The sequence below is a fragment of the Carassius carassius genome, chromosome 15, assembly GCF_963082965.1.
Source record: "Carassius carassius chromosome 15, fCarCar2.1, whole genome shotgun sequence".
NCBI classification, from domain to species: Eukaryota; Metazoa; Chordata; class Actinopteri; order Cypriniformes; family Cyprinidae; genus Carassius; species Carassius carassius.
Window position 1 is genome coordinate 18,879,018 of NC_081769.1, and position 26,239 is coordinate 18,905,256.

General features: G+C 36.0%; 1 protein-coding gene across 2 annotated transcripts in view; it reads left to right on the forward strand.

Annotated features, from left to right (window-relative positions):
- kcnn3 (potassium intermediate/small conductance calcium-activated channel, subfamily N, member 3) overlaps nucleotides 1-24,893 on the forward strand; it is a 57,113-nt gene extending 32,220 nt beyond the window's left edge. Inside the window, exons 4-10 of one of the 2 annotated variants that reach the window (XM_059567768.1) lie at nucleotides 2,074-2,370; nucleotides 5,313-5,434; nucleotides 7,671-7,812; nucleotides 11,743-11,853; nucleotides 18,096-18,223; nucleotides 21,493-21,562; nucleotides 24,210-24,893. In XM_059567768.1, the coding sequence (XP_059423751.1) occupies nucleotides 2,074-2,370; nucleotides 5,313-5,434; nucleotides 7,671-7,812; nucleotides 11,743-11,853; nucleotides 18,096-18,223; nucleotides 21,493-21,562; nucleotides 24,210-24,548 (1,209 nt within the window). In that variant the 3' untranslated portion in view covers nucleotides 24,549-24,893. The remainder of the gene's footprint in view (nucleotides 1-2,073; nucleotides 2,371-5,312; nucleotides 5,435-7,670; nucleotides 7,813-11,742; nucleotides 11,854-18,095; nucleotides 18,224-21,492; nucleotides 21,563-24,209) is intronic. The other variant, XM_059567767.1, reaches the window with a different exon arrangement.
- Nucleotides 24,894-26,239: the final 1,346 nt, after the last annotated feature.

Genomic DNA, 26,239 nt, shown 5'->3' on the forward strand with positions numbered 1-26,239 from the left:
ACACATTCTTTCATTCTCCTTCCACCCACCCACACATGCGTATTTTTCCCGCACATTCATTCCCTTTCTCGGCTTCTTTCCCTCCCTTCCACCTCCTTTCTATGTTGCTCCCTCTCGCTTTCCTCACGCTCTTTCTCTTTTGCGCTCGCATACACACACAAACACACAGTCATTCTCTCCCTCTCTCACCAGGGGACCCTAATTAAGCTTGGCTGGTCTTTGATGTTGTCGCCTAGGCAACAGTCACCATGACGAGGCTGGCTTTTCCAGAAAAAAAAAAAACATGCGCATTTTACAGCCGTACGACATGCACCTTGCCCTTCGCACACACTGAGTCAGACATGCACGAGCAATTAGACAAACAAAGCAATTTCATTGGATTCCAAGGAAAACCTGTTGCGCAACTCATGACAAATTTAGGCGTTCGCGATATATCGCCATTCATGAGTTCTCAGGATTCCCGTATAATCATTTTCAGCCCTCCTGTGGGTGTTCGAGTGTGTGTGGATGTGTGTATGTCTCAGTGGGGAAAACCCTGCTTGCCTTCTGCTTATCAATTAAACAAACCTCGCCAATCTAACACTTACAATTAACATTAAACACATCTAACGCCGCCAGCCAGCACAATTAGCTTCCCATTCCGCCGTTAGGCTCTGCTGATGTACCGCCTGACATGAAGTTGCAATGGGAGAGGGAATGAGAAAAAGAGAGAGAGAGTCATATAACTGTCAGTGAACATTATGCCAGCGGAATTCTGTTTGCTTATTGCTCTGTTTGGCGTTCCTGGCAGGATAAAATGACAATCTGAGTGTGTTCTCATTCTGGCGCTCATCAATCTGTTTCCCTCTAATTTTGCCTACTGCGCTGCATCTGAGAACACACTTTAGTCATTCAGTTAGTCAAACGGCAGCTCTATTTATTAGTTGTTCTAATGAGCTAATCTGAATTATTAATTTGCAATAGAAGTTTTTGATTAAATGGGTGATGAATGGTTGGTATTGAGTCGTGGCACAACTGGACTTTGTTTTTTGTCTCTCTTCCATTTGCTGTGAGGCACTCGTGTGTTTTAAGAGGCTTGATGTGACAAGCAATTTGTCTGTCCATACTGAAAGCAAAAATACTGTTCAAAGCAATACTGTTTTAGCCAATCAGAATGTATTTAAAATTTAATAGAGATGTTTGGTCGTAAAATCTGGAAGAGAATTTGCATTATTTGGGCCTTGGGTTCTCTCTGGAATTTCTAATGGGTTTTTAAAATAGTGCTTTTTGATTTACGAATATATTTATGATTTGAAATGATTGATTATGAGTAATTTTCTGTTTTGTTCAGTATAAATTACACACAGGCATGCCTGAAATTGGAAAAAAAAGTTATAAATTCTCAAGGGAACAAATTAGTGATGAAAATTAGTTTTCTGGTTTTAGGATTATAAGATAATAAGCTCTACATACAGGTACAATTTGTCATCATAAAATCTAGAAGATAATTAGCATTTTTAGACATTTAGACATGGGTTCTGTTGGGTTTTAAGAATAGTGATTCTTGATTTATAAATACATTTGATTTAACAGTACAATTTATGAGTACATTATTATTTTGTTCAACATATATTGCACACAGCCATACCTCAAATGAAAAATGAATTAGAAATTCCTATGGGAACACAAACTCAAGCTAATTCACTATAGGTTTCTGGATTTTAGTAGAATTTTCAACCAATGAAATGTAACTTTTTATTTTATTTTTCTATCAGCAGGTTTTTCACACTTGTGTAAAATGAATGAATAAATGTTGGAACGAAGTTGCATGTACTTTTTTATGGCTTTTCACAATTGCATCTAATTTGCACATGGTGTTAGATTAAATGAACAGTTAATAAAGCTTTTATGGTGACTTGGTTTTATTTCTTTGTGTTATGTCATTGTTGCAGCTAGGGACTGCCATGTTCCCTCAAGCACTTTTAAAAATATAATTTAGCAATTTGAATGCAGTTTTGATATCCATTATGTTAATTTTGAAACTTCGCTCAATTTGCATCGTTTAACATTCCCATTATGACTTTTCCACTTCAGCTCTTCGTCATTGACAATGGTGCGGACGACTGGCGGATCGCCATGACCATGGAGCGAGTGCTGCTGATCGCTCTGGAGCTGATTGTTTCAGCGGTTCACCCGGTGCCAGGGGACTTCAAGTTCATGTGGCGGGCACGGCTGGCCTTCTCCTACGCTCCCTCGCAGGCGGAGGCAGATCTAGACATGGTGCTGTCTGTACCCATGTTCCTTAGACTCTACCTCATCGCCCGAGTCATGCTGCTACATAGCAAGCTCTTCACCGACGCCTCCTCCCGCAGCATAGGGGCACTCAACAAGGTCAGATATCAACCCAACAACTCAAAGACTGAGAATTTAGGGTGTGAATTATTATTTCTAGCATTTGTTTGTAAATGTGGCTTTCCTTTCTTCCCATTTCTTTTCTTTTAGCTATTCAGCATGGCCTCATTAGCCCCTGCTGGTTGACAACATGTTTTTTGCAAGAAGCACATAACATGATTTCTGTTCAGAGGTCTCTTAAAAGTGTAAAATCGCATACATCTTGAAGGTTCTGCACTAGCCAAGCCACTTCCATTGAGATGAATGGGAATGCTAATGGCTAGCTTTCTTCAGGTATTATAGACAACCTAGTCCAAAGCTCATCAGCTTGCCAGCTTTTCCCTTTCTGTCAGGCTTCATTGGCACACTTGTGCCTGGATTCAATAAACAAATCCTTTCAGGAGAATATGCCTTTGTTCCAAATGTGACTGCATCTCTTCAGCTGCGAAAAACGCAGCACATGGTATAGCTGAGGGCAGTAAAGTTTGGTTTTATGAGGACAATCATGAGACCTGTGGTTTTCAGTGCTGGAGGAAGAGGTTTTGTGTGTGTTTGTGGTTTGTTCGGTCTCTTGAGAAGGATGAACCTGCCAGGTTTACTGATGGTTTAAAGATTGTACATTTATAGGCTGGTTCACACTGACCCAAAAAACAGCAGCAGGGTTCACACTGATCCAAGCGAGCTACTTTAAAACTGCTTCAAGCTACAAAATAATACAACTAGTTAAACTACACTGAAACTGTCAGGGTTTTAAACTTGTTGATTTCTTGGACCCCCAAATATGATGAAACCTTTTCTAGGGGCTTGTAAAGAGAAACTAACATGGGGCTTACTATCATCCTTACAAAGCATAATAAAAGCAGAGTTCTGTCAAGTTCTTGAAATGTTTGCTTATTTGAGAATTTATTTATTATTTGTTTGTTCATTTTTACACAATTTTCTTTCAAGCAGGTTTATCCCGGCTCTCCTTTAGATGGCTGATTGATGTCTCTGACTCTGAATATTATGTATCTCTTCATTATGTATTCTCTTCTTTGTGCTTACGAGAGACTGAAAGAATGACTGCTGTGGCTGTCAAGTGTTTGATAATACAAAGTTTGAGTTTTGTCCTTGGGTGCCATTAAAAACCCCAAAACAGATGAAAAGAGTCCCGCTGTACTTTAATTTGATTGACTGATTGGAGAGGGTAATCACTTTGTCCTTTGAGAAGAGCTCTTGTTTCAAAGAGATGTAAATGCAAATTCTCTTTCCTCTCATGTGCTGTTTTATCATTAATGATCGTGGGGTCTATCTTAGCTCAGAGATCTCCGCCTTCCCTCTGGAGAGCTGCCCTTTATGTGACTTTTAAATAACACAAATCAATAGTAATGACAATGATTATGAATATTATTGTTTTCAGTCAAGTATAGATGGAATAAGTACAAACAAACAGTGGCAGCTCTCCTTGTTCTTCAAACATTAGATTCAAACTGAGCTGAAAATGAAAAAGAAAAACCGTTGAGGTGCAATTTTGGCTTCTCGTAGATTTCCGCCAGAGCACACCTAGCATTTCACATTAATTATAATAGTTAGTCACAGTGAATAGTTTTGCAAGAAGACTTTGCACAACTTTTGATTTCAGTCAGCTGTTTACATTTCCAAATGCATCTGCTTCAACAAATATAAGGCCAAATGTGTGCTTTTGATGGTGTTGATATGAATAAGACCACCATAAAGAACAAATAGGACCCCATCTCCACCACTTCAGTATCTTATTCTGCCTTTTTGGAGATGAAAATATATCTTCTCATTTATTTTGGATTTATTTTGTAATCTGTAGAAAGTAAATTGGCTTTAAAACTTTCAACCAGTCAACTTTTTTTCAGATCAGTTTGTATTAATATAATATTATTTTACTTCTCTTTTCATATAATACAGATTTTAGGCTTTATAAGTGTGCTGTAGGTGTTTACTGTAAATGTTTGATGTGCTTTCAACAACCTGTTTCATGTCTGAAAAATGAATATATGATTCGTTCAACTTTATTATTAAGTTGATGTTTTGCTGGTAGTTCAAGAAGAACTTGCATACATGTCTTTGCTGTAAACTAGGGATTCACAAATTGGTGTTTACAAACCCCTTGGAGTTTGTGAGGGAACTGCAGGTTGCTAATAACTATCTATCCATCCATTTTCCAAAGTTTGTCTTTGATAGGGTCACAGGAATAGCTAATAATTAATTAAATATAAAATTTTTAAAAATGGATGTCAATCGACCCCAATGTGTTTATTGAAGGGTTATTAAAACCAACACTAAAAAAACAAAACCTTTCATTGTGTGAAATAAAAAACAAACATAAGGTAAAATAACTTTTTTCAGCTAATTTGCCATGGTCAACATTTCTTATCTTCATTTAGTTAAATTTGATGTACTAAAATAACATACTTTAATGTACAGTACATTAATAAAAACTGTAAAGGCATATTTAAAAAACATGTTGTAAATATGCTTATAAAATTGCAAAACAATAAATAAAAATAAAATAACATTTTCACTAAAATTATAAAAAAAAATAGTGAACATATCAAAATAAACAACATGGCAAAATAACAAACAATAATTCAAAATATTATTAAAAACTATAGTAGTATCTCTGTGATAGTATCTTTATAATCGTTATACTGGTAAAATGACACTATTTTTTCTAGATATTAACTGCAAGTATTTTTGGGGCTGACAAAACTAACAAATACAATTTAGAATTACTCTTATAAACCATAGGTATCATTTTTCATGTTCATGATATAATGTTTAAACAGTTTAGAAGCATTATAAGCCACTTCTGTCCATCAGTAAAAGCTTCTTGCAACTTGTTGTAAGTCGTGTAACCTCATCTAGTGTGACAGTGATTTTCGACATCTTAAGCTGAAAGGAATCACTAACATGTGACTGTTTCTTTGCAGGTGCACTTTAACACACGCTTTGTGATGAAGACCCTGATGACCATATGCCCGGGCACGGTGCTGCTGGTCTTCAGTATCTCCCTGTGGATCATCGCTGCCTGGACCGTAAGAGTGTGTGAGAGGTGAGAGAGAGAACGAGCGTGAGGAAGAATGAACAAATGAATCATTGTGTTTCCAACTGCACCTTTCGGTCTAGACGCTGTCAAGTTTCTTATGCTTAATGAGGACTCACCTGAATCCTCACCAATAAGTGGCACTGCCTAGAAGATAACACACCGCTTGAGGTGTGCAAACACTCACTCTACACATCAGCTCTTCTATGGGGAGGAAAAGAGACCAGAGAGAAAGAGATAGAAAAGGGGCACTTTCATTCACACCATTGTTTCCAGAAGACCTGTCAATCTAAACAGCATTCCTCCTTTTCCAGACACTCATGCACTCGGGGCAGCAGCCAATCACGACGTGCATCAACAGATTTCCCATGTTGCGTCTTAAAAGGGTCTTGGGATAAACTAGGCCCTCAGGCCACTGAGTGGGTGTTTCCGACTCTACCAGGCGTGTTGTCATGGTTACAAACTCTAAATGTGTGTTAGTCTCGGGAAAGATGCTTTATAATATTGAGGGTTCCCCAGATTGGGGACCTGAGGTTTGATGAATATTTTGATAGCGGCAGGCTCGAGCAGCATGATATGAATGACGGTTTCCACATTTGAATTGCCAAATCTGATCAAGGCAGCGTTGTTGTGAGATGAGCCTACAGGGATCTGCTCTATTTTTATGCACTGCACTCAAAGTCATCATGTTAAAGGCCCTTTCCAGAGAAGGAGTCTCCCTGCAGGCTGTGTGCTGCTCTTACTCAGTGGACTTTAGACTTCCTCCTAACTGGATGAACTTATTTTACCTACATTCTTGTGAGACTGATATGATGCTTTAAAGGGTTACTTCACCCAAAAATGAAAACCTCACCCTCATGTCAGTCCAAGACCTTCATTCATCGCTCTGTTCGCTCTGCAAGATATAGCTTCAGTTGCTGTTGTTTGTAATAGCAAATGAAAACATGTAACCTGTGAGGTTTTTCTTAAATAGGCTAGGCATATAGAATAAAATGAGTATGCTATCGTACTCCATGTCGTTGTAGATCACATACAGTTAAATTCAAATACCATTGAATAAAGTCATTTCTGTTTTGTCAATAACATGCAGCCGTGAATTTTTTTATTTATTTTTTGTATTTTTTATCTTGTAAGCAAAGAATTCGCAGGATTAATAATGTCGGCTCGCCTGCTGCTTCTCTCTTGCTGAAAATGAACTGAGCTTGCGGTTGCCGCTTTTCGTGCAGTGGGATTGAAGCGCCGCCCACACATTCAAAACAAATATTAAAGCAAAATCTCATTTTATACCCATGAACAAAAATACAAAAAAAATCAACAAAATTTTCATTTTCCGTTTCTTAAATAAAACGAATAAACAAAAATCAAACCGTTTCTCATTTCTCTTTATTTATTTTTAAGTAGAAAATCAAATTACCAAAAGGTACATGGACCGTGTACACACACACACACACACACACACACACCTCACATCAAGTACATGATCTGGGTAAAAAAACAGTTGTAAATAGCCCCATAGATTAGAAAATGTCACCAGGCATCTTAGCAGCAGTTGAACTGCAGGACTGTGATCCAAAATATCTGACCATGTCAGACTCAGATCTTCATCAGAGCCTGAAAATAAGAGGACTTTAAACTTCTGTTGAGGTCAACTTCTAATTGGCCCTATTTACTTTTTTCTAATACACATTCTTGGTCTACACAAATTATTAGGTATTATATATATATATCCCCAAACAAACAAAAAATATTTGTCTTCATTTTAAAATTAATTGTTTTAATTCATCATCAAAATAGTCTCAAATGACAATACATTTTTTAATGATTTTACCTTCGCTGAATGTATACATATGTGAGCTGGATGGGGGATTTTTATTTTATTTTATTTTATTTTATTTTATTTTATTTTATTTTATTTTATTTTTGTGTTTTATGCTGAAACAAAGGTATAGCAAACATTTATGAAGTTTCTCGAAAAGCCTGTGGGCAAACAGTTTGATTTTCCTTCTGATTGCTTTGCAGATCAGATTAAGGAATGGAAACGTATGAAAGTATTTGATGCAAAAACTTTGATGTGATATTTGTGCCTATTTCACATCCAGTTATTGCTTCTCCATACCTTCCACAGGCAGAACATGTTCAAAGTCTCCTTCAATAATCAAATATTTTCCAACTGAACCTAAGCTTCTCTCTCTCTCTCTCTCTCTCTCTCTCTCTCTCTCTCTCTCTCTCTCTCTCTCTCTCTCAGGTACCATGATGCTCAGGATGTGACCAGTAATTTTTTGGGTGCAATGTGGCTCATCTCCATCACCTTTCTCTCCATTGGATATGGAGACATGGTGCCTCACACCTACTGTGGCAAGGGAGTGTGTCTTCTCACAGGAATTATGGTATAAACAGACACACACACACACACACACACACACACACACACACACACACAGCACAGCGGTTTCACACCAGCTGCAGCAAGGGACAGTCTAAAGATATGTTTTCCTGCTCGTTATCTTTTTCCAGGAACCCAAAACTGCATACCTGCATACACAGTCTGATCAACCTTGTCTGTTAGCAAACACCAGGACACACCAGCGTGCAAACATTGAGTGTTTTTAGGATGAATCCTTTTGTGTATTCTGGGATGGCACATTTGTTCAGCTTTGAGGCTGTTGTGGGCTGGCATTGTTCTGCCTGATTAGCTTGCAGTGCAATGACATTAGCTTAATGTAAGCCCCAGGTATTTCTCTCTCTCAGAGCCTTTACTGTATGTATCTGTGCTTGAGGAAATTTTGACAGGTGGTGTAAAGCAACGGATTAGAAGTGTTTATTTTGATGTCGAGTTTGCAGATTGTAAATATCTGTTAGAGGTCACTTTCTCTCAGAGAGGTCTCCTCTCTGTTGTTATGTTTGGAGTATTTGTTTTTCCTGTTCACGTACTGTCAGTTTCAGTGTCTCTAAATATCCTCACAGAGAGACTACAGAGGAAAAGCTTGGTTAACGCGACGTGACGGATCTTTTTCTGTTTGTTTTCATTTTAGGAGTTTTTTGTGATAATCTTTCCCTCTTGATTACACAGCAACAACACACACACATGCGCACACACACACACACACACACACACACGGGCGCACACACAAACACACACTCTCTCTCACACACACAATCAATCACATAGCAGGTGGGTCAATAAATATCCATTATAAAGAAAAGAAAACATCTTTTAAAACTCTAATTTAAAACACATTTGACAGTGGTTTTGAAAAAAAAAAAACATTTAGTAACATTTCAGTATAGGGACCAATTCTCACTATTAACTAGTTGCTTATTAGCATGCCTATTATTAATTATTGGCTGCTTATTAGTGCTTATAAAGCACAGACTCTGAATGACCATATTCTAATCATTCTAATCTAATGACCCTAATCATACTCAATACCTAAACATAACAACCACCTTACTAACACTTAATGAGCAGCAAAGTAGTTTATTGAGGCAAAAGTCATAGTTAATGGTTTGTTAATAGTGAGAATTGGATGTTAACATAAAGTGGGACGAAACATTTTTTTAATTTTTTAAGAATAATTGAAATTTCATGACACTAAAATGTAATGTGGTGTAAAAATCAAGTAAATAGCACAAAAATACTTCCTTATACCTTAAAAACATGAATGTACACAGTCGTTATTTAATAATAATAATAATAATAATATTTTAAATAGAAATATATATATAAAATGAAATGTATTTTTTTTACAAGTATATTATTAAATGATAAATATAATTCAACAAAATCAATATCAAGTTTTTTGTGGGTGACATTTTTATAACCTAAACAAATCATGTCATATTATCTGATATTTCTTGAGACTTATGGATCTAGACACACAGTGAAGCGAGTCACTTCTCTATGATATCATTTCTAGTTTTGCATGTTGGTTACACCACATGACTATTTTTTTATACATTTGTTAAAAAAACACAGTATACTGCATGACTATATATAAGAATAATAATATAAACATATATAAGAATTAATAATGCTAACAAAAGATTGTTAAACTGCAGAATTTAATTTTAATTAGGCAGTTTTGTTCCTGATATCAGGACAGTTGTATCATCTTGACATTTTTAGCTTTATGCTCCCCTAAAACAATTTTTTTTACAAAACACATGCTTATCGTAAAACAGACTTATTCAAGTCATTGTATATATGACGTCTATTTGTTTAATGCATTTTGAATCAATTATCAGACCTGGCATTAAAAAAACCCAGCGATGTGTCATTGACCCAGATAACACTGACATATCTTAATTGTTTGAAAGGGCAGCTAATGTTTCAATCTACTTGTGTTCCTTGCATTTTTAAATGTCAGCTGCTAAAGAGATGAAACGCTACAGAATAGGTATTAGAGAAGGAGAGAGAGAGAGAAAGAGTTTTGGATGTGATTTCTTTTACTGTTGAGAGTGATTATAATGACTTTCTATAGGCAGAATTATGGGACTTGTTGCTATGACAACATCGAAGGCCGACTCTGTTAGACTGTACCACTGCCCTGCGGGAACGGGAGTGTTTGGGCAGGGCTTTAGTTTGCCAGTCTCATGGTGCTGCTCGAGGATTTAGGGATGCAATGAGCACCTGTCTATCCTGTCTGCAAATGTAGATGTGGAATTGAGGACATTATATATTATATATCAATATAGCATCTAACAACTCACTTCCTCATTCAAAGTTGTTATAGTTGAGTATTAGCATTTCTCTAGCATCATGGCTGAAGATTCAGAATTGCCAGCTCATTGTCTGAGGGCAGGTGGTTTTTCTTTTTTTGTCATGATATTAATAACCTTTAGATCTGGAAAGAGGTGAAATATAAAGTGCGATGTGGATAAATGGATCTTTCTAACACTCTTTTGTCACTTTAAGAGATTTTTTTCTGGGAATGGTTTTATACAAGCTGCCATATGGAAACACATATACACACTTTGACGAAGTCCTAGAGGGGTTTTCTGTGGATAGTCGTCATCTTTTATTAAGTGCTGAATATGGGCAGCATAAGTGCTCCTTGAAAAATGGGCTTTTTGTTTTATATTTATGTCTTGTGAAATGGGTGTAGAGTATTTTTGGATTGACGTTTCTCTTCTGTATGACCTACAAGTGGGTTTGAAAACATTCCATTAGCATCACACACGCTGTACACATATATGCCATACACAGTCATAGGAAGCACATGCACTTTAATTAGTCACTTTTCACATTTCTTATTAGTAGTTCTGCGACCTCATTAACACCTCCCCTCCTCTTCTCGTAGCTTTACTCTTCATCTTTTTTCCCAGACCTCTTTCTGTGCTGAACTACTGTTTCTCTCTTCTTGAACTAAAATTGTATTCCTCTCCCCCTGTCTGCATCACTCCATCTCTTCACCTCTAAATGGTTTTTTTTTTTCTTATTTTCCCGCAACCTTTCTTAGTCTCTTTTTTTGTCTGTGTGCACTTTGGTGTAGTCGTTGGTGATATCTTCAGTTTACACCTTTGTGATGTGTAAATGGGAATAAACCTCTCTTTGTGTGTGTGTGTTGTCTTTTTTTTTTTTTACTATATATATATATATATATATATATATATTCATTCATTTTTTTCACATTATGGTAAAGAGAATTAAGGGTACATGTGTGGTACTATCCTAAAAGATATCAAATATCATCAAATATTTGAGCAAAGTGGTTTATATACTGTATATAAGTGTCTGTGTATCTGTCTATATTACAATTCAAAAGTTTGGGATCAGTAAAAAAAAAAGAGAGAAATGAATACTTTATTTAGTAAGGATGTAATTCAGATGATCAAGACATTTACAGTAAAGACATTTATCATTTTGTGAAATGTTATTTCAGATAACCAGAAAAATTAAAAATTTCAAAGAAATATTAAGCAACACAGCAGTTTTTAACTTTGATAATAAGAAGAAATGTTTCTTGAGCATTAGAATGATTTCTGAAGGATCATGTGACACTGAAAACTGGACCAATGACTGCTAACAATTCAACTTTTTCATGACAAATTACATTAGAACACAAATATTTATTGTGAATTGTAATAGTATTTTACAGTTATACTGTTTATTGTATATTTGACCAATAAATGCGGCCGGTTGAGCATAAGACACTTCTTTCCAAATCATTAAAAATAATAACAGACCCCAAACATTTAAACAATATCTAAAAAGGAGAATTTAAACATCCAATTTGTTATATGTTAAGTTAAAATTCAAAACTTTTTTGTTTATGTGTGTGTTCTCTCACCTTGACCTCGTCTCTTGTCTCTCGCAGGGAGCAGGATGCACTGCATTGGTTGTTGCCGTGGTGGCCAGGAAGCTTGAATTGACAAAAGCAGAGAAGCATGTGCACAACTTTATGATGGACACACAGCTCACCAAACGGGTAAACACACACACACACACACACACACACACACACACACACACACACACACACATGTTTCACAGACGCAGCTTTATACTCAAAAACAGCATGTGCATGAACCAGTTTTCTCTCTTTGGTCCTTTTAAATTTTTGATGTACTTGAAGGACTCAGAAATAGCTCCCTGTATCAAATATGTAGGCAACATCATGGTCGACATCAGTGACTAGAAGGCTGGTGATCAATAATTGCAACGCAGATTAAAAAAGAAATCACTTTAGCAGTGAAGTGCTGCTTCAGATGAGCAGCTACAGTAAATGCCTTCTTCAAGTTAGGGAGGAAGAAAGAGGATGGAAAACAAGCCTGTTTTTTTTAAGTTTATTACCTCATGCTCCCCCAGTTGCCTGAGTTTAACAGTCTGTCGGGGGAAGAGAGAAAGAAAGATCGATAAATGCTGTAACATTATTGTGGCAATCATCCTGCACTGGGTTTGCAGCTACTATGGTTACAAACCTCTACTAAAAGATAAAAATGCACTCACAACTTTGACCTCACAAACCTGTTGCTGTGGAGACATGGCATACCTTTAACTGGATGACAGTCTCGCTGTCAGGAGGAACTGACAGTACGGTGAAGACAGACAGGCTTCTCGGGCCAGAATTGTTTACCACAAACTACCTTTAATTAGAAATGCTAATGTGCTCTTTATAAAGTGTTCTGATTTTCTTCCCAAATTATCACACTTGTAAATAAATAAATATTTATGCAATTATTGTTTTTAAAGGTTATTATGTGATGAACACACAATAGATTAATCTTTCAATTTAGCTATTTTTAACTACCTGTTTATTCAGTACACTCTTAAAAACAAAGGATCTTAATAGGCATCTATGCTCCCATGAAACACATTTAACATCTGTAGATACTTTGCGTTGTACAAAATATTTTTATAGTGGAAAATGATTCTTAGATTAAAAAGCTCTTCACAAATGGTAAATGTATAGAATATAATGCAAGATGCAAGTTTTAAATCATTTTACATTACCTACCATGGTGAAAAATAAATATACTAAAATGTATCTGAAATAAATTTGTCATGTCAAGTATACTACAAATACATTTACATATTTTTGTACTTAAAAATACCCTGCAAATGTAAATATGTTAATGTTGTAATGTTAAGATATCTGCAGTGTACACGAGTAGAACTACAAATAAAGTTAAATTCTATCAGTAAGTCTTGAGAGATATGTCAGTAAATATGTTATTATATTTGAAATATACTTTTACCAGGGTAATCAAATTTACAAAATCCATAATGCTTTAAATATCTTTCCAGTGTTTAATCTAAGGTGTGATGAATGAAGAAGTGATACAGTGCCAATTCTGAGAGCAGGTCAGAGATTATGATCAATAATAGAGTGAAATAACGCCATTAACTCTATTGTAAAAGTGTAGTGCATTTCCTGTACGCTTACTTATTTCTTGGAGAAATGCTCTATGATTGATTGGCAGTTGTAGATTGAGGTGAGCTGGTCTGGCAGCTGCTGTAATGGTAAGGCTTTTATTTACCACAGTCAACAATGATGGCCTGGCCTTCATTACAGTTCCCTGCCCTTTGCCTCCTTCTGTCTGATATCCACTTGCAACTGCTTTGACCTCTCTGACAGTCTCTCTCTTGGTCTCTTCTCTTTGATTGATTTTACTGTACTTAGTAGTAATTGCAAAGTGAAAAACCTATAAAGCAATACTGTATGAAGGGGTCATTATGGCTGGTTAAGATGTTGACTCTCAAATACACATAATAATCAATTAAACATGCTGAAACTGCTGGTGGAGCAAATGGTTTTAGATCAGTTTTGATTAAATCGGTGGTTCTCCAACAGTGGTTGTCAGCAAACTTCGGAAAGGGCCTCAAAATGAAAATTATTTAAAATAAGACTAAACAAACATTAAAATAGGCTAAATTTACCAAAAATGTTTCTCTTTTCTATCATGATTTTGGGAAACATGTATATGTAAGGTAGCCTTATTTTTAAAATGTGATTTTAGGACTTGGAAAAGTCATGAAAAAAGTTTTTGTTTAAATATTATTTTTTTTGTAATTTTTGTAAGAATATTATTTTTGTAGTTATGTCGAGCTCTGAAATATTTTGTCATGTAGGTAAATATTTAGGAAATGTAAAAACAAAACCTTTTTTTTATCTTTATCCTTTCTCTTCTTTCACTAAATCACAAACATCTGGAAAAAGTATTGGGGCCTTTGAATATTGTTGGAGAATATTGTTGGAGTCAAAAAATTGAGAATTGCTTTATTAAATAATGGTCAGATGTTTAAAAATGACAAGCAAATAAAATAATATCATGGGTAATACAATTTTTAAGCGAAATGTGTTTTTAAAATAAAGAGTGATTAGTACTTAAAATTTAGAAAATGTACCAATTGTGAAAAAAAAAATAATAATAATAATATATATATATATATTGAAACAATGTATACTTGTTTTTTTATTATTATTTAATGCATTTTAAATAAGTTTTATGCATTCTTTAAGATTTAAATTTATGTGGGGAATGAAATAGACCGTCCAATAAATTTTGTGTTGGTATATCTAGTCTATACCATCAATTTGCATGATGATTTTTCCTGAAATGTGATTTTTACACGTGTGGCCACTTCTAGGCATAGGTCTTCTAGACTGAACAATGTGCTTATAAACGTGGTAGGACAATGTGGATCTTGCCTAAATAGTCAGTAATGGTCGTATGTATGTGAATATGTCAATATATTGTATGATCTAGTTTGTATATTTAAGAGATATAAGAGAGCTGTTCTGAATTATGTTCGTATATTTGAAGTAACATTATTTGTAATCACTATAATACTGCTTCAATGTCATTTGAAGTCCAGATTCCAGAAAGCTCCACTTGTAGACTGCCAAGAACATCCCTGCCTAAATTATATCTCCGTTTCTCATTCTCTAACTTGCCCTGTCTCTGGCTCTTTTCATAAATGAGACCTGCATTGAGCTTGGGCCAGAGCTCCTACTTTTGTATTATTAAATTCACTGACCACTATTAATTAATCACAGTTGCGCAGTGCTAAATCCAGACACAGTGAAAAAAAGGAAAAGCCTGGTGATGCCCTATGGGTGGAGGAATACTGTCAAATCGGGAGCTTATTAAAAGTGGGGAGGTTCTATCGTCTCTCCGTTGCCCACCGAGGATGTAATTGTTCTTTTCTCCGAAGCGGCGCCCCTTTGAAGTCCCCTCATTCATTTTTCTTCAAAAGATTTTCTTTTTCAATTTTGTCCTTTATTTGCTCTCCATCTCCCTTTTCTGGTGCCATATGTGAGATTTAGATAGCATTCATTGCTTCAGGACATCACAAACAAATCTTTCAATGCACGAGGAGGTCTTCTAGGAAAAGAGCCTGTAGAGTTAAAAGTACTGTAATATTTGAACCTCAAAACCAGGGCTTAAAATATATATATATATACACACACACACACATATATATATATATATATATATATATATATATATATATATATATATATATATATATATATATATATATGTGTTCGGATCCAAATGCAGCGCTTTATTAAAGAATGGTCAAACAGGCAGGAATCAGGAATGGCGTCAGGTGTGTCAGGGATAACCAGAGTCGAAACCAGAAACGAGCAGAGATCGGGGCAGGCAGCAGAGAATCAGAGTCGGAGTAATCAGTCCAAAGATCAAACACGGGAATGACAAACACAGGGAGAAACGCTCGGAAATGTTAGACAGGCTAAACAAGACTTCGCAGTGAGAGTGAGAGTGATTGTGCTGCTTTTATGTGTGTGTAAATGAGGTGCAGGTGTGGCAAGGAAATTGGCTGATGAATGAGGTGCAGGTGTGGCAAGGTAATTGTGATGCAGTGTCTCATGGGGAATGTAGTTCGGGTGTGGTGCAACAGTATGAGAGTTGCTAGTGTCTAAGTGACATCTGGTGGTTGATGGGTTGAATGGTCCTGAGTGGAGTGCCCTCTACTGAAGTTCATGGGCACTCCATCTAATGATTGTGATATATATATATATATATTTTTTGTAATTGGTTCGCTCCAAGCAGAATCGATATTTTGACGTTTCTGTTCCTCTGTTCCTCTTTATTATTATCATTCTGAAACTGGTTCGAGAAGAAGAAATACTGGTTAGTAAAAAAAAAAAATTTGCCTATAATAGACTAATAATAAAATAATAATAGTAATAAAGTACAGCATTTTCTTTACTTAAAAAGAAAAAGAAAAAAATCTGCATAGTCATTGCCAATACAGCATCATCTTTTCTAGATTTTGGCCAAATGTAGGCTACAAAACAAAAGAGAAAAAACTATTAACACTTTGAAGACATTAAAGTATTTTTTTAAATTAAAAATATTTGCTGCATTTTTTCAAAAACACTACTTGTAGCTTATAAGATTTCATTTTGAGAGTAAAAAAAAAAAAAAAAGCTTAAGTTGCGTAGGCTAGGCTCACATCACATTATTTTGATAGTGAAGAGGCTGCAATGTCGCAAAAATATGTTGTGTCTGTGTGTGTGTATGAGGCGCCAGCCATGGTCATACAAACAAGACATCATTCAAAACTTTTGCAAAATAAACAGTAAAATAACTAAAACTTTAAAACTTTAGTTTTCCTTTTCGAGAACTTTGGATCGTGTCAGTGAACTGAAATTCAACACATTTGTTTATTTTGTTCTTTTAATCTGTCAATGATTTAAGTGAAATATATTCTGTGCATATGTCTATATGTTCCTTTTTATGTAAGCCTATGATTTTATTTAATTTTCTCTGTTCTCAGAAGTGCTGCGGGTGCGTGATTTGTTAAATCCATCTTACACTATCCTCGGATAAACTCCAATGAGAGTGCATTGCCATTAAAACTTACCTATGATGAGTTCACAGCTGCGCGAGTATTTCACACGCTGGATGCATCAACATCACATTTGCAGGCCATAGCCTACTACTTCAATTCCTGATTGGTTAACAGCACATTTCAAATAATAAATAGAACAATAAAATAATGTTATAAACTGGTTAATGTCCATTTTTAATTTTTTATTATGTTCGGAACTATAAAATTTGATTTCATTTCTGTTTCTGTCAAAAAATTGTTTGTTTCTGGTTGTCGTTCCTTGAACCAGTTCAGAGCCCTGCTCGAAACATTATATTGTGCCCTTTCACACATTGTATTACAGTCCAAAAATCTGCATCTTATTCATTAACCACCTGCAATCCCGTTTAACCAGATGCTAAATGCACTAGCATTGTGCTACACTATGTTAAAATAGGTGCATATAGTGAATCAAGTTTAAAAAAATGCAGACTGTGTACAAAAAAAATGCTAAATGAATTTACCATTACACTTATTGATATAACAGTAAAGGAACTGAGATTAAAGTCACCTTTCCACTCCGAAATGTGCGCAAAATTGTTGCATTTTGCCCCTAGTGGCAAATTATTATGAAGCAGTTGTCACTCATTTACCATGGTAATGTGAATAATAAATGCATGAATATACAGAATACACACAAATATAAATGACCAGCAAAATCATTTTTGAATATTTTAAATAATTAATTTAGTTTTATTTTTATGGTAAAATTATTATGTGTAAATAAATATGTAATATTTATTTACAGTCATAATGCTGAATCCGCCATCTTATCTGACAACCAAATTAGACAGGAGAGTAGATTAACTTCAATGGGCTTAAACTTGAAAAATATTGTAGTGTGTAGTGTGAGAGTGGCATGGGTTATTGGAGATAACAATAGTAACTAAGGTGGGCAGGTTTTTGCGAAGGGTCAATTGGATCCAAAAATTCCAAATATGCATATGATTGAAACTCCATGCAACTCCATTGGAAATGAATGAATGTCTGTTGTTTGTGAGAATGGAAGAATCGGCTTTGCTTTTGTCCTTCAAAACTTCACCACAAAGATATAAAGATATCTTGTAATAGCTTTAGAGTTGACCCTGTTTTATTGAACATTGCTGGTCTGGGGCCAAAATTGTGAATTGACCGGATGACAGAATTATGCGCTACAAAATCTGTTGTAAGATCACTCTGGAATATCTCCCAAGAGGATCTTTAATTTGGCAGACGTCTGGGGTTGTGTGCATGAACTGGCAAAGCAGCGCTTATGCTTGTGATTACTTTCTCCTGAGGTGCTTTTCCTGTTGCTAATATTGTTGTTATGGTGACATGTCCCCTCAGATAAAGAACGCAGCGGCGAATGTTCTACGAGAGACTTGGCTGATATACAAGCACACCAAGCTGATGAAGAAAATTGACCACTCCCGCGTACGCAAGCATCAAAGGAAGTTTCTCCAAGCCATTCACCAGTGAGAAAAACAACCTCCCATCACAGACACACAGCTTTTCACAACAAACTTACTTCTCATCGCTCATCTATGCACTTTATATTCTCATACTGATTGCACAGATAGACCAGTAAACAACAAAAATGCAAGCTTTAGCAGTGTAAGCTAAAACCACATAAAAAGCCTTTGAAGTGTTTTGCATTTGGGCTGGGAGTAGTGGTTGGCATCTCTGACCTGTCCACGGACATGGTATCTGAGAAAAAACAAGACAAATATATTTTTCAAGTGTGGTGATGGTTTTCTCTACCATTCATCTCTACAGACCTGTTTTTGGGATTACATCTTGAACTGTGAAACATTGCCTCGAGATTTATGATGTAATTCACACAATGGTTTACTACAAAAAAAAAAAAACCTGTGGTTACTATTGTTAAACCATGGTAGACATAAATTAACCATGGTTTTGCTACATTAGCCATATAGTTTAACCATTTTTTGTAGTAAAACTGTGGTTATACAAATGGTAATCAATACGCCAAAAAACATGGTTACTGCACTTTTACTGCAATAAAAACCATGGTTAATTTTCGTAAGGGTTATAAAGAGACATTCATACAAACAATAACTATAAAAAAGTTTTAATAATCTTTAATAAAAACATCCAATCAGAATCCATCTGACTTGACTAAAGAGCTTGAACATTTAAAGTGGCAGCCTGCAGTGTGCACTTATAATAAACACATTATTGTCCATTGCTATACTGATTGTTGTAGTTATCATCCATCTGAATGGTCCTTAAAGGGATAGTTCACCCAAAAATGACAATTCTGGCATTAATTACTCACCCTCATGTCATACCAAACCCACAAGACCTTCATCTTCGGAACACAAATCAAGATATATTTTGATGAATTCCGAGAGTTCTCCCTCCCCCTCCCATAGACAACAAGCATACTACCACGGTCAAGGTCCAGAAATGTGGCAAGGACATCGCCAAAATGGGTGATTCACCATTTTTGTTTTTTTTATATGCTTGATTGTGTTTATGGGATGCAGGCTAAAATGTCTTAATGCTTCTTAAAAAAAACCCACATTATTTCTCACATTATTTACCTTTATTCCACACTGCTCTGTTCCTTCTCTGAGAAACACATCGATCATTTCCTGCTTTTATGAAGCTCCTCCTCCCTCAAAAATAGGCGATGGGCTGTGGTTGGTTAGCTAGCCCAGTGTGTTGGCTAAACCGCCTCTAGCGCGTGTCTAAAGGTCCCGCCCATCACCTCAGTGGCATGTGCTCTGGTTGTATTGCAAACAACGGCATCGTTAATATTGTTAATATCAGTCTGAGCCCGATTGAGAAGCAGAGGATATTATTGAAGAGAAGATCGTGCAGAACCTGTGCAAGCACAGCTTTTATTGGTAGGACTTTGTTTTTAGTTTTTTGTTGTTTAATACTTTTAGATACGCTGTTGTAAATGCTTCTGCTTATGTTAGCTTTTAATATATGGTTTTAACCTGATTAAAGCTTTAATACAGTACAGAAACTATACACGCATCCATGTTTAACCTTTATCATAGCTATGTGAAAATAAGTACTATACTATACTATAAATACTAAATTGAGCTCTGTTCTGCTTTTTTGTGCATGGATGAATAAATACAGACAAAATGCACATTTTGGCGAATATCCTAGTGAACACAGTTGGTAAGGCATATGTCTTAACGTAAACAGTTGAGAAAAAAGCATTGTGTATCAGTAGTTGTGCTTTCGTTCTTAAAGTGAAAGCAAACTAATAATAAATCAAATTCTGTTAAATAAAAATACTCACTGCTCCTGACTAAATAACCTTTGTAACATAAAAAAATTATTCATCTATATTTAATTTATACATTGAAGACTATGCACTTATTTTTCAGTTGATTATAACATTTCTGTAGCATACGGTACCTGAAAATTGATTTAGACTGAGCTGAAAACCCTGAAAAGCACTGTTTATTGAACTTGTGTCTTTGTGTTTATTTTCTGATATTGCTTGTAATTTGGTTATCTGTAGAAAAGATTTTTAGCACTGAGCCCATAGTAGCAGCCAGAATTGTTTCTTCCAATTTTTTATTTTCTTTTTTATAAAAAAAAAAAAAAAAAAAATGTGTAGGTCTATTTTTTTGGTTGTGAATGTCCCAATTGTCACAATTCAAATCTGATAAATGTTCATAATATATATTTGGGCTGCATTTGTGAGTTAATAGAAATGTAGATGGTAGTTTAAAATAGGTATATAATAGCATAATATCGCAATATATTGATCGATATACTCCTAATCTAATCGTAATCATATCGTCAGATTTTTTGAGGTATCAGCTATTATGATATCGCTGGGTATGAGAATCCTAGCGGATACGTTGTCTACGTTGTCTACATTGTTTATGTTTTGATCAGATCGAATGAAAACAACATATCTAAATGAAAAATGTTCATGTTTGAAAATATTTTCATTGTTATTTTTACATTTCATAATAATCAAGTTCAATAGAGATAGTTCACTCAAAATGAAAATTCTATCATCGTTTACTCACCCTCATGTCCCAAACTTTTTATGTTTGGGTGAACATTCACTTTAAGACCAAACAGAAGCCTCTGTCAAGCCGGTCGCTTTGGTTTTAGACTGGATTATTAAACAAGAACTAATGCTAATATGGATAGAGCTAGCTTGATGCATTGATATTATGATTCGATATAGCTAAGCGAATATTACATCACCTCATTAATATTCATAAGTCCATCCAATTTGTTAAAAACATGTCCCTCTGGTTTTTCAGATTGTCATTACACTACTATAGTAACTATCTGTGACTGTTCATTGGCTGTATTAGCTTATTTGAAGGTTAGCTTGCTGATGCTAATGCTATGTGTGTGGGTGCCCACCGCTCCACACACATACTCATCATCTGAAGAACTATAATCCTTCTGTCACTGTTTTGTTGTGGCCCTGTCCGCCAATTTTAAGGACTCATTTCAAAGCAAAGACTTTCTTTTAAAGAAATCCCACACTTGTGGAATCCTTTTACTTCTAATGCTTTTAGGATTTACGCCGTAATTGCATATTCATCTTGGGGGATTCTCATCAACAACAAACAAATAAAGAAAACAAGATGATTAAGTTAATTAGCTATTTGAGGTTTACAATTTAGGGCCGTTGGTGCTCGAGAGAATAGAAGGAGGTCTAATGGGTTGTGTGTGTGTGTGTGTGTGTGTGTGTGTGTGTGTGTGTGTGTGTGTCCCTGTTTTTTAGATTACGAAGTGTTAAAATGGAGCAGAGAAAACTCAGTGATCAAGCCAATACTTTGGTGGACTTATCAAAGGTAAGAGTACTGTACATCCACACATCAATACAAGTCTCAGACATGGTCGCACATCAGAGCCCACGCATATGCACGTTACATCTGTTAGGAAACAGTAGACACCCACACACACTTTCAATGACATTGTGTTCCCTTTTCCTGCAATTTTACCATGCCCACACACACACACACACACACACACACACACACACACACTCACACTTTGTAACGCCCAAGGCTGCAGGCACATTGACTGCAACACTTGTATAATGCCCAGTGACACACCTTTGCTTTCCCAAATATATCTCAGCATTCAACTGTTTCCATGCTGACCCATTTGTTTCTGTGGCTTTGTGTCTCCTAGCAACCTGAACAAGTGTTAAAGCAGGGATGACAGTGGGAGCGAAGAGACGGGGAGAGGGTGGGAGGGGAGAGAGACAGGAAGCTGAAGAATGACAGAGAATGTGTGCAATTCAAGATATTTTTCATGATGGCTGTGTGTGTGTGTTTGGGCATTTTTTTCTGAATGTATCTAGTGTTTTATTTCTTTTATGTGCTTGTTTTCTGAAAGAGAGTGAGTTGTATATTCCTAGAATTTGTAGCATTTTCTTTTTAGATATTTGAAGCTGTAGCACAGTGAGCCGTGAGTCTGCCTTTAGTTTTTTTGTGTGTGTGCTTTGTATGAGACTCAATAAATATGGGTTGCTCAAGGTACATTTTATTGCATGCTCTGTCAGTCCACTTTTGAAGCTTTTATTTTCTCTAAATGTTTTTTTATTTAACAAAACTTTTTTCCTTCCCAATAATAATATGTAAAGATCCATAAAGCAAGATAATTTTTTTTCGAGACATTGGAAAAAACAATTGTTAAAGGTACAGGTTGTAGGACCTGCCACTAGAGGGCACACTATCAAAACAATAACAATCGCGTGGTTTGATGACGCTAAGAAGGAGTGTGGAATGATGGGATTTGTTGTCTTCTACCCAACCGCTGACTGCCATCAATCAGACGGAAAGATAAATCATGGATTTAACGCGAGTTCAACAATTTGCGTGAGTAGATTACATACAAAGTCAATGCAAAGACGCGATCAGACTATGGATCAGATGCGTCCTCTTGAGGGTCTAGAGAATCGATGCCCCGCGTTTGGCGTTTATGCCCCATAATAATAATCTTGTTAATCGTTATAATAGCATACGTTTTCTGTAAAGATATGAATCAAAACAACTCACCTGTCGAGTAAAACACAAGCGAGATCGGCATCTCTTTCTAGTTGAAGTTTGTCGCGAAGCTACTTCCACATTTGTCCACGACACTGTTGTCATGTGGTTTCTACATCAGTAAAGGTGGTAACAAAGGGTAACTAACGTCATTGACAGGCGACTGCACTGCTCCGTGTCACTGTTTAAAATGGGAATTTTCTCATGATTGTTAGTAATCAGCGGGACAAAATATTTAACACTAGCCTAGTGGTTTTTTAATATTTTACTGCAAATATCTTACAAATTGTAAATTTAATATCCTCTGCAACTTTGCTTCTCATGTTTCTTGCCTGACTGGATTTTTTGGGGTTTTTCAATTTTGAGCATAAACCTCACTAAATTTTATTATAGCCATGCTTAAAGCCCTAATATTTACCAGTGGTGGAAGAAAAATAAACTACATTCAATATATGTTCTGTGGTAACAAATAATATTATCTCAAATAGTTCCCTTTTAATGTCCTTTTAAATGTTAAAGACAGTTTTATTGTAAAAACAATCCAAAAATAGACTACTGTACGTTATTTACCAGTTATTCTCACCCAGAGGACCATTTTATTGCTCAGCTGGTACCCTTTCTATGCTTTGGAGACTTGTTGGAGATCTTAGTTACATTTCATTCAAGTATCATCTTTGTTTCAGATGTTTGTCTTAAACGTTATGAGAATAAACAAAAAGAGACAATTGACATACTATAAATTGAATATGGACTGCATAGTTTAGATGACTTCTTACCGAGAACCTCAAAGGGATAAGCATGGAGATTACTGGAGTATTTTTCTCATATGAAAAATTTAAGAAGCTGGAGACTCTCCATTCAATCTCTGTTTAATTTTATTTGGCTGTCTAGCCAAACCAACTGAGATATTTAAGTCAAGATCAGATCTAAATGGACATCTTGGTCCTATTACGAACTGTGCATAAATGCATGTAAAAAATATTGTCATCATAATCTTTCATCAAAATATTATAACTTACTCTTCCTCTGCTTTTCTTGTCACTATTGAATATTGCTAACCAACAGCCAAAGCTACTTGTTTTAGCAAGCTTCATAATGGCACATACCGCCCACTGTTCGAAACCCAATCATTTCCTCAGAGATAATTCCCATCAAGTCCCATCCAATACTTTTTATTAGTGAAAATCCCGTTTTCCTCAGAAACATATCACATTAACAAGCAAATGGATTGTGAACACCATGTTGACTTTAAAGAGATCTCATTTGAGATGCTTTATTTCCTCCGGCTATTTATTGCGCCATTTATCTCTGCTCTTTCTATTTAATCTTTCTTCTGTTCATGTACAGTACGTGTACTCCTTTTCCTTTCTTTGACTGCTCTGAATCCCTCGCTTTATTTTACCACAGTATTTCTGTCTAACTCCACTCTCATTCTTTCTCCACATAGATGCAGAGTGTCATGTATGAGCTGATGTCTGAGCTGAACGACCGCAGTGAGGATCTGGAGAGACAGATGTTAAGTCTGGAGCAGCGGGTGGAGCAGCTGACAGCCGGCTTTAACGTTCTGCCCGCTCATTTGTTGGCCACGCTCAGCGCCCAGCACACCGCGCTTGTTCAACTGCTGCGTGAGCGTGATGCCAAGGTCCTGAGCACTACTGCGCCCTCTGCACTCTCACCCACCGCTGCCAGCCTGCCTCTAGCCAACCCCTCCTCCAGCGCCGGCTCTGTCCCCATCCCGACTCAGCCCACTGAGGACAGTCCCAACACCAGCAGCTCCAGCAGCTGAGACCCTGATGTGGGAAGTTCCCCTCCGGGGCGGAGAGATGGATGATTAGTCGAAACGAAGAGATGACCATACACATACACATTCACATACGAAGCACTGTAACTACGAGCATTACGCAGCTTAACGCCACAGAATATAATGATGGAGAGGCTAACATTTGCACAAAAACCCTATGACGAAACTGCCATATTCCACGTAGTCCACAAGACGAACGTACTTTACTGTTACCATGAATGTATACATTTTAGAAAACACTGATTCAGACATGTTAACATGCATGGATGCTCACTCACTCACACACACACACACTTTTTCTGATTCCGTCTTTGCTACCAAAGTGCTCTGTTTATAGTTGATTGAAATGGACTGGAGTTGTATAATTGAATCGAAATGGAGTTGTTTATTGCAAAGCAAGGAACTGGGTTGGTTGGTATTAGAGAGAGGATAAATAATCAACAGCTGAGAATGTTGTGAAATCTGAAAGGCACTTTTTACTGTCTGCAAGAGACTAACAGCCATTTGAGCAAAGCATTATTTCAAAGAGCGGCGCTGAAGCCAGTCGATACATTATAAAAACCACCATCAAGGTGGAACAGCTGCTCACACAGAAATAACTAGAATGAGTGATTATAGTCATTTTCTTAGTGGAATTGCTTCTATTACAATGGTGTTGGAATAAGAGACTATTTTACTTCTGACCCCGTTTCAATGGAGAGACCATTTTGAAAAGTGACTAATAGGGACATCCTGTGGCCGGAATACTGAATTACATCCGCTTGGAATATTGTACAGTATGCTATTACTGAAACTTAGCTTTGTATCGCTCCGTTTTTTACCATTAATAATTACTAACGCAGTTATAGCTCATATTTATTATAATTATACGATAGCATTCTTCTCATTCGTCATGAAAATTATGATTGCTGTATAAAAACGATTTTACTAATATTAATAGATAAGGGAGGTGCCGTTTGAGGTTGAAATTATTTTGTAATTTTATTTTACCAGAGAGAATTAATAAAGTATATATCTATACATGACTGTGTCTGTGTGTGTGCGCGTATCATTGTGTGACTGACAAGACAAAGTAAGTCTGTATGTTGCAGTGCAGCCTTAAACGCTTGTAGAGTATAGCTTTTATATTGAATTATAATTTTATTTTTATATTCATAAGGAATAACGCCATGAACATATAGGCCTAAGTTACGTTTGCTAGATATGACAACGACCGCGGTTCGAGCGAGTTCTTTTGCGATTTCGTAGAGTATAGCTTTTATGGTTTTATATTTAATTATAATTTTATTTTTATATTCATAAAGCATAACGCCATGAACATAGGTCAGTTACGTTCGCTAGATATGACAACGACCGCGGTTCGAGCAAATTCTTTTGCGATTTCGTACGGTATGTCTATAAAGCAAGACAAGAACCTTCTTTGTGGTTTTATTTTAGATTTATATATTACAAACATATCACAAGAAGAAGAAAAGTTCTTAGTTTTTTTCTTTAGACGTAATTATACGGTATTTTGGCTCGCGTGCGAACGTTGACAGGGTGGGTCGCGAAAATCACCTTTTTACATACCATTCAATAATCCAGAGGACGTTTAAAATTTATTCATTTATCAGTTATAATAATCTACCTCTTGTTGATTTAATAATCCGCAATATTTATGTTTTTATTGCCTTAAA